The sequence below is a fragment of the Bos mutus genome, chromosome 9, assembly GCF_027580195.1.
Source record: "Bos mutus isolate GX-2022 chromosome 9, NWIPB_WYAK_1.1, whole genome shotgun sequence".
In the NCBI taxonomy this organism is placed as follows: domain Eukaryota; kingdom Metazoa; phylum Chordata; class Mammalia; order Artiodactyla; family Bovidae; genus Bos; species Bos mutus.
The window spans coordinates 74154192-74162921 of NC_091625.1; the positions used below are offsets into that span (position 1 = coordinate 74154192).

Sequence of the window (8730 nt, forward strand, 5' to 3'; positions counted from 1 at the left end):
TCCTCACTGTATTTTCTACATTGATTAACAAAGTGTCTGAAATATATAGTGCTTTATAAATCCGTTGAAATAGTTGAAAGGATAAATGATCCAACTGGAAGAAAATCCTCTCATGGTGGAGGTCACAGGAGAAGATCTAGTGCTAAGGATGGTAGAATCTGAGCTGGGTATTAAAGGATGTGTAGTGACGGCACTGTCCAGTAGGATAGACACAAGGCACGTGTGGCCATTAAATTTAAAATAATTTGATTAAATGTAAAATTTAGTTCCTCAGTTTTATTAGTCTTATTTCAAGGGGCTACTATAGTGGGCAATGGAGAGAATATAACCATCATTGCAGAAAAGTCCCACTGATCTGGATAGAGAGGAGTGGAAATGGAAAGAGGTATGGGGAAGGGACCATCCCTGTGCCTTATAGACCAGATTGGTTCCAGAGAAGGTAAGAATAAGAGGATCTGTTGAGGCCCCTGTATACCAGGCTGAAGTGGAGACTATGACAATGGGAGTCATCTTAGAAAGTGCAAGTAGGGCAACATGTGTAGTTGAAGCGGAAGAAATACTAAAGAAACTAGCTAAGAAGCAGAAAATAAGAATGAGTTTTTAAGAAACCAGACGAAGATGTGAGATATGTATATGTATGTGCAACTCTTTGCAACCCTATGGACTGTAGCCCACCAGGCTCCTCTGTCCATGGGATTCTCCAGGCAAGACTACTAGAGCGGGTTGCTATGCCCTCCTCCAGGGGATCTTCTTGACCCAGGGATCAAACCCAAGTCTCCTGCATTGCAGGCAGATTCTTTACCACTGAGCTACCAGGGAAGCCCATATATATATATATATATATATATATATATATATATATACACACACACACACACACATATATATATATAATGGAATACTTTAGTTGTTGTTGTTTAGTCCCTAAGTCATGTCTGACTCTTTGCAACACAATAGGCTGTAGCCTGCCAGGAATTTCCCAGGCAAGAATACTGGAGTGGGTTGCCACTTCCTTCTCCAGAGGATCTTCCTGACCCAGGGATCAAACCCACATCTCCTGCCTTGGCAGGCAGATTCTTTACCTCTGAACCACCAGGGAAGTCCACAGTGGACTACCACTCAGTCATAAAAAAGAATGAAATTTTTGCATTTGTGAAAACATGGATAAACCTGGAGGGTGCCATGCTTAGTGAAATAAGTCAAACAGGAAGAGATAAATACTGTATGTTTTCACTTATATATAAATCTAAAAAATAAAACAAATGAATGAAAAAAAAAAAAAAAACGGAAACAGATTCACAGATACAGAGAACTAGAGGCTACCAGCTGGGAGAAGGAAGAGGAAGGGGCAAGACAGTAGTAGGAGATTAAGAGGTTAAAAACTACTAAGTATAAAGTAAATAAGACACAACGATGTAATGTACAACATAGGAAATAGCCAATATTTTATAATAACTTTAAATGGGCTATAATCTATCAAATTATTGAATCACTATGTTGTACACCTGGAACTAATTTAATATTGTAAATCAACTATTCTTCAATTTGAAAAAAGAAAGAAGCCAGACTAGAATGAAACCAGGGAAAAGAGATATTTCAACAGAGAAATAAAGGAGATTTGCTGCCTCAATACAGAAGGTAGAAGGAAGAGAAACTTCCCTCCAAGTGTCATGCTTGACTGAAAAATCCCTATTAATGGAGCTTAGGAGGTGAGGAGTGAAATAAACTTGAGGAGAATTCATTTTGATACTAAATGGTGTCATACCTGTCCTCTCAAGGCCGTTATCACCTGGCTTCCCTGAACCCCTCAGGTTAAGCCAGAGTGATTTCCTCACATCGGTTTTGAGAATCACCATGGCCCTAGAGACCATGGGAGGCATGGCTACAGTCAGAGAAAATGACAGAAATGTGGCATCTCAAAAGACGGTAGCTCCGTGGTTAAGTGCAGACCTTCTGAAGCCAGCATTAAATTTAGGCTCCCCTCCTCATTGCATAAGGACTTAAGTCAACAAACTTCTCTATGCTTCATCTCAATGTCCACATCTTGTAAAATGGGGGTTTTATTGAGCTTGTTGTGAGGATTAAATTAATTAAATAGGCAAAATGCTTAGAACTGTGCCTGACACACAGTAAACATGGTATAAATATATGTGTTTTTCTCCTCTGGTTTAGAGGGGTGCATTCACAGCGGTGAATTCAGCTAGTGGTTCTGAGAACCAGCTTCTCTACTGATCAACCAGATTGTTTTTCCCAATGAGAAAATTACCCACCATTTTTCACCTTCAGGAAGAATCGATAAAGCATTTTGATAAAGCTTTGCATGATGTATTTCTCCTTTGGTCTTCTAGCTGACAGAGGCATTATAAAGAAAGATCATCCTTACATGTATATGTATGACTGAGCCCCTTCACTGTTCATCTGAAACTATCACAACATTGCTAATTGGCTATATCCCAGTAAAAAATATAAAGTTTTTAATTTTTTTTTTAAAAAAGATCATCCTGACCTTTATACTTTATTTAACTTTTAGTTATACTAAGTAAAATTCTAAGGAGTCAGAATGAAAGAATCAGACCCTTATTTTGATTAATTTTGTAGCTAGAGATACTCTCATATGAGATCTTTCTATAAATAGTTCCTCTTCCTTGTTTCCTGCCTACTTATTATTCCTGGTTGTTCAGGTGAAACCAGATGAGGGTCAGGCAGAGTGGAAGGAGGGAAAAACGTAAAACCTGTTTTCTTAATCTGTAACTTCAAACCAGAACTTCCATCTCATATTAGGAAACTGGCCATTCATTTTCCTGTTTTTATGAAGTTTTGTTCAAAAGTTTATTCTAATCCTAGAGCGTACCTATTAACAATGGGCCTATTGCAAATGATCATTGATACTCTGATATTTTAAATTTTCACAGAAATTACCAGAGCAGGGCAGAGTCAGTCATTGCTAGAGCATTCCTAGCAACAAGGCAAGAAACAGTAATTCCCAGGTAACTCCTTCCAACTAGACCATTAACAATTGCAAGTTCTCCATTACCAATGTGTTTCTTCTTCTTTCTTCTTAGGTGATCTTGAACAGAAATTTGAACTGGAAATCAGTCCTCTTTGCAATCAACAGAAAGATTCAATCCCTAGTATACAAATTGGTGAGTTGAGCTCAATTGTAATTTTAAATGAATAATTTTGGCACCTCGGCCAAGAGTCACAAAGAAGATCTACACGCAGCTTTTGAAAGATCCGAACTAATCAAAGCCCTTTGAATAATCGAATCCAAATAAACACTCTAGTCATGACCTATCTACTAAATAATTATCAATTCAGATGAAAACTAGAGTAAAGTCTTTGTTATGGACCCTTAATAAACAACTTGTATTAACTTTGTTGTTTAGACTTGAATCAAAACCAAATGAAGGAAAATAACAAGAATCAATTGTTGGCTGCTGAAGGTCAGATTAGCTCACACTCTCTTTAGGACTTGAAACATGGAAAATCTATAGTTTCGGATCCTTCCATTTTGGTCACTACCCTTCATCCTCAATGCATAATTTCAAAGGCTGGGTCCCCAGACTCAGGCCCAGAAACACATGTGATGTGGGGTCCCATGCTTCTTCACTTCAAAATGTATTTTCAGTCTTGTTCTCTTAGGGCCACACTCTCAAGTGTCAATTTCAATAAAGTGTTAAACTGTAATGCTAATTCCTTTAAAATAACTATTCGTTTCTCTCACTTCTTTAAACACTCTACCAATTCCATCTACATTTAAAGCAAGTCTTTCTTTTCCTTGCAGTTTCCTCCAGTTAAAACCAAACTCAGAACTTGAACTCTTTTACTTATCAACCATGGCCCTGACATGTACCAGTTTTTAAGTTTTTCTTAACTGCCTTAAGACAGTTTAGACAGAACTGCCTTAAGACAACTTAAGGCAGTCACAGTGCAGTAAGCCTCAAGGCTCAATGTCTGGAGATTGGGAGGGCACGGGGCACCCAAAAATATCAGCTGAAAATTGAGAAAACCAGGCAGTTAGAATGATATGCTTCCAATTACGGAGGGTGAAATTGAATCCATAGTCTCACAAAAGAGTCTCAAAGTCAACCTAAGGAAATAGGAACAAAATTAATCTACTTTTTAAAAATCTGAAGGGAATATGCAAATATTAAAGTAGATATATTGGAACACTGAAATTATTGATAATTTTTTTCCCAATTGCCCTTAATATTGTTATGTTTTGTTTACAATTAAACTGATTCCTTCACCTGAAAAAGGGAGAGGGGTGTTGTTATAAAAAGCAAAACCCAGGAAGCATCCAGAGCAGAGAAAGCTACAGAATTGCTGGGGAGGGCGAAGGGCAGCAGTATCAACAGAATTCAATCTCAGCCTCCTTGGATCCAATGCTGTATCTGATTGGAAATTCTGCAGATGCGATTCAAAGGAAATAGACCCTAACCCAAATCCTAATCCCGGGGCCCAGTTTGTTAAACTCTGGTTAGAAAGGAATTTGCCAGGCACCTGTTAAAGACATTTTCACCCCCCAGAGAAAAGCACTCACATTGTTAAGCACACAACCTGGATTTGAAAGACAGACTTGATTTCGAGATTCTATTCTCTTGTTGTCATGAGAACACACTTATTTTGTCAGATCATATGTCCTGATTTTCAGCTCAGGAAAATGTGGTTACCATAGATACCTGTTTTTAAAATGGGATGAGGATTGAGTGCATAGGAAAATCCCATGGATGCTACGCCAGCACACCAGTAATAAAGAGAAAGAGTGATTATAAAACAACCCTCAGCAAATAAATCTTTCTGTCTCCATTCCACATCTCCCACCTCTGTAGGTTCAAAGCTGGGAGGTGTGGTGTGCAGGGGCATATCAGGCTAAACTGCAAAAACCCAGATAGATAAACAGAGTGTAATGGGAGCTGTGCGCTCCAGCCTCCCAAACAAGTATTTTTCCAGTGGGTGTGAATAATGCAGGTAGTTCCTCTGTCCTGATTCCCTTGGGACTGAAAATGTCCTCTCTTTTTCCTTTCCCAATTCACAATGAGGTTTTCCTGAGTGCCATCTCAGGCTTTGATCTGATTCTCTTCTTAAGTAATTCACATTTACCCAAGTGAAACAAGGATTTAATATCCACCCCTCACCCACCTTCCTCCCCAAACTCTGCCTTTCAAAAAGAAGGTGCTAAATTAAATGAATCTCCAAGTGGTGAAACCTGTAGAAAGATGGGCTTCCCTGGTGTTTCTCAGTGTAAAGAATCTGCCTGCAATGAGGGAGGCCTGGGTCAATCCCTGGGTCAAAAAGATCCCCTGGAGAAGGAAATGGCAACCCACTCCAGCATTCTTGCCTCAGAAATCCCATGGACAGAGATGCCTGGAGGGCTGTAGTCCATGGGGTCACAAAGAGTCAGACCCGACTGAGTGACTAACACTTTGACTTTCATAGAAAGATAAGGAGATAGGAATTCCCTGGCAGTTGAGTAGTTAGGATTCGGCAGTCTCACTGCCTGGGGCCCAGGTTCAATCCCTGGTTGGGGAATTAACATCTTGCAAGCCATTAAAAAAAACAAAAGCTATAAAGATAAAGAAAAAGAGGCTTTCTTTAATCCTTGTTAACTCTGAGACCATCATTTCTCCCCTCCCCAACATGTACCCCTTCAGGAGGACAATGTCCCCACAAAGTCAAGGTGAATGTGAATGTGTTAGTTGCTCAGTCGTGTCCAACTCTTTGCAATCCTGTAGCCCACCAAGCTCCTCTGTCCATGGGATTCTCCAGGCAAGAATACTGGAGTGGGTTGTCATTTCCTTCTCCAGGGGCTCTTCCCAACCCAGGGATCAAACCTGGGTTTCCCGCATTGCAGGCAGGATTCTTTACCATCTGAGTCAGTTTGCACAAATACAGTGGGGACCTCTGCGACAGCCTCGAATCTAATCATGCAGAAGCTTTGCTTCATGAGAAAAACTGCCTCACGGTGTCTATTCAGACTTCAAAACCACTCTCCTATCTCCTATAAGAGGTCTTTATATCTAATGAGTAGAAATATAGAGATGCAACTCCAGAGTAATTTCAGGAAAAAAATGAGCTCAAGTTTTTAAGTACTGGATTTTTAAGTGTGGGATTTGTAACTTTTTAATACTTAGGGTAAACCTGGTAAATATTCACACCTTAAACTTCAAAATAGTATAACAATATTGCAGACTATCTTTTTAGATATATAATATCTCTTAAGATGCAAGATATTCAAAATTAGATATGGAGGTAGTCTAGAATAGCAAGCAAGAACATTACAGAATGAAATCTTAATTGTCTGGCTCCCTACATAACCTTATCAAAATGTACACAGTAAGTCGCTGGCTTAACTTTTTGCTCCTTAGAGTCAGGTTATCTAACATCATCTTATAATATTTAAATCGTATTTCACATCTAATGAGAGAATGCAGACACATATACTAACATTTAGAATCAACGTATCCTTTTCTCATCTCCAGAGCATCCTCAAAGGAGGATGTTTGTCCAATAAAAAAATAATCCAGTCAAGCCTAATAATTCACATGCCTATAAACACACAGGGATAGTTGTCAGAAGATTTCACTATGCTGAAAAAACTTGACTCTCCCCATACCACAGAAGTCCCCTTCTCCCAATACCAACATTTCAAGGGAAATACAATAAAACCTAAATATATCCAAGTTTGTGATGAATCCAATAATTCCAACCTAGACTGGAAATTATCTTTGCTTTAATAAATCATGCTTAATATGGAAAGCACATTAACAGTGAGACGTGATCAGAAAGTTTAACAAGGCTAAAATAATTAAGAGAACAGACATGCTAACAAAGAAGTCTCATATCAACCCATCATATCTCATCATTCAAGCAGAACTTTTATGCAGGAAAAAATCTGTTTTGAAGACTAATGAACTTTTATTATCTACACCTGGTTGCTTAACGTAATTGAAAGTAAGACAAAAATGTGAAATGATAATCCGGAAGAAATATCTTCAGGGTAAATGTATGAATGAACTCTTCAGATGGTCTAAATCAACCACGTGTGGCTTCCTGGTGTCACTTTCCCTTTCTTCCCCTCCCTCAGCCACCTTCCTTAGTTCTAGCTCATTTTTTTATTTTTTAACTTTTTTCCTTATATGTCTTTATCCTTCTTCAAATGAAAGTGAGAGTGGCTCAGTCATGTCGACTCTTTGCGACCCCATGGACTATATAGTCCATGGAGTTCTCTAGGCCAGAATACTGGAGTGGGTAGCCTTTCCCTTCTCCAGGGGATCTTCCCAACCCAAGGGTCGAATCCAGGTCTCCTGCATTAAAGGCGGATTCTTTACCAGCTGAGCCACAAGGGAAGCCCAAGAATACTGGAGTGGGTAGCCTATCCCTTCTCCAGTGGATCTTCTTCAAATAGTAATAGCCAACATTTATTGAGTGTTTGCTATGTGCCAGGAACTTTCTAAGCATTTCACATGTGTTATTTCATTGTCCTAACAACTCTATGGGTTTGGTACCCTTCTTAACACTTTACAAATGCAAAAACAGAGGCATAGAGAGATTAAATGCCAAGCCTAAGGTGACTTACCTTATGCTCCTAGGCTGAGGGCAGGGACTACATCTTGGAGGCCTCCATACCCCTGGGGCCGAGTACATCATGGGCCCAATGGTGTGAGAAGTGGTCTTACTGCCCTGCTGGTGATGACGTTGGCCTTGCCTGTTTCAGGTTTCATGACCTACATCGTGGAGCCCCTCTTTCGGGAATGGGCCCACTTCACAGGACACAGCGCCCTGTCTGAGAGCATGCTAAGCCATCTCGCGCACAACAAAGCCCAGTGGAAGAGCCTGTTGCCCAAACAGCACAGAACCAGTGGCGATGGCAGCCCGGACCACAAAGGCCCAGGGACTGAGGACGAGGAGCAGACTGTGACCGAAGGCGATGCCCCGTAGGGCCCGCCAGGCCTGCGCCCTGCTCTGCACACTGAGATTGACAGCCTCCTTGCGCAGAGGCCTCTGGGAGGGCGGATGCTTCGAGGGGCTCTTGCTGATCAATCCGGCCCCTCTCTGGACATCATCCAGGAGCTTTTCGGAATCCACCCTCCTCCCACTCACCTGCCTCCCTCCTTTTCCCAAGTGTACAGAAGCCATCCGTCACCTCAGCATTAGCTGCCGAAATGAGCAACTCCATTCCACGATGAGGGAGCTGATTCCAGGGACCGGCTTGGCCCTGGAGGAGAAGACTAGGGAGTAAGAAAGAGGTGCTCTTGCCGTGGCCCTTCGGGCCCTGGGTCACACTGTGACGGGTGGCACTTCCTGAGTCCAGAGCATTTTAGCCTCGGCCATCAGACTGCTGATCTGCATGACAAAAACACCAGCATATTTGGAACTCCAAGGATATTGGTCTTAAGTGCAAGAGCACAAACGAGAGAGAGTGTTAGAGAAAGTACCTTCTATTTTAATAATAATTATTATTATAAAATAATAATAAATCTTTTTAACTTTTCTATTTTGTGCACTAGACAATGGATCTAAAACTCTGGACAAAGATTATTCAACGTGATAATCATGTACCCAAACGTGAACAGGGGGTTCATTGTTTTGTTATGGAGTCCATGCCACTTTGGGTCAGAGATTTGGCATCTTCTCAATTTAAGAAACCACGTTTCCTATCCTATGCGAGGGGAAGGTGCTGTACAGTTCATTCCTTTGCACCATTAGTCAATCTGTCTTTTATCAATA

General features: G+C 40.7%; 1 protein-coding gene across 3 annotated transcripts in view; it reads left to right on the plus strand.

Annotated features, from left to right (window-relative positions):
- The window catches only part of PDE7B (phosphodiesterase 7B), a 351638-nt gene extending 343143 nt beyond the window's left edge, over nucleotides 1-8495 (plus strand). For all 3 annotated transcript variants that reach the window (XM_070376732.1, XM_005899105.3, XM_070376731.1), the window contains 2 exons: nucleotides 3063-3143; nucleotides 7718-8495. In XM_070376732.1, coding sequence (XP_070232833.1) covers nucleotides 3063-3143; nucleotides 7718-7941 — 305 coding nt within the window. In that variant the 3' untranslated portion in view covers nucleotides 7942-8495. The remainder of the gene's footprint in view (nucleotides 1-3062; nucleotides 3144-7717) is intronic.
- The last annotated feature ends 235 nt before the right edge of the window (nucleotides 8496-8730 follow it).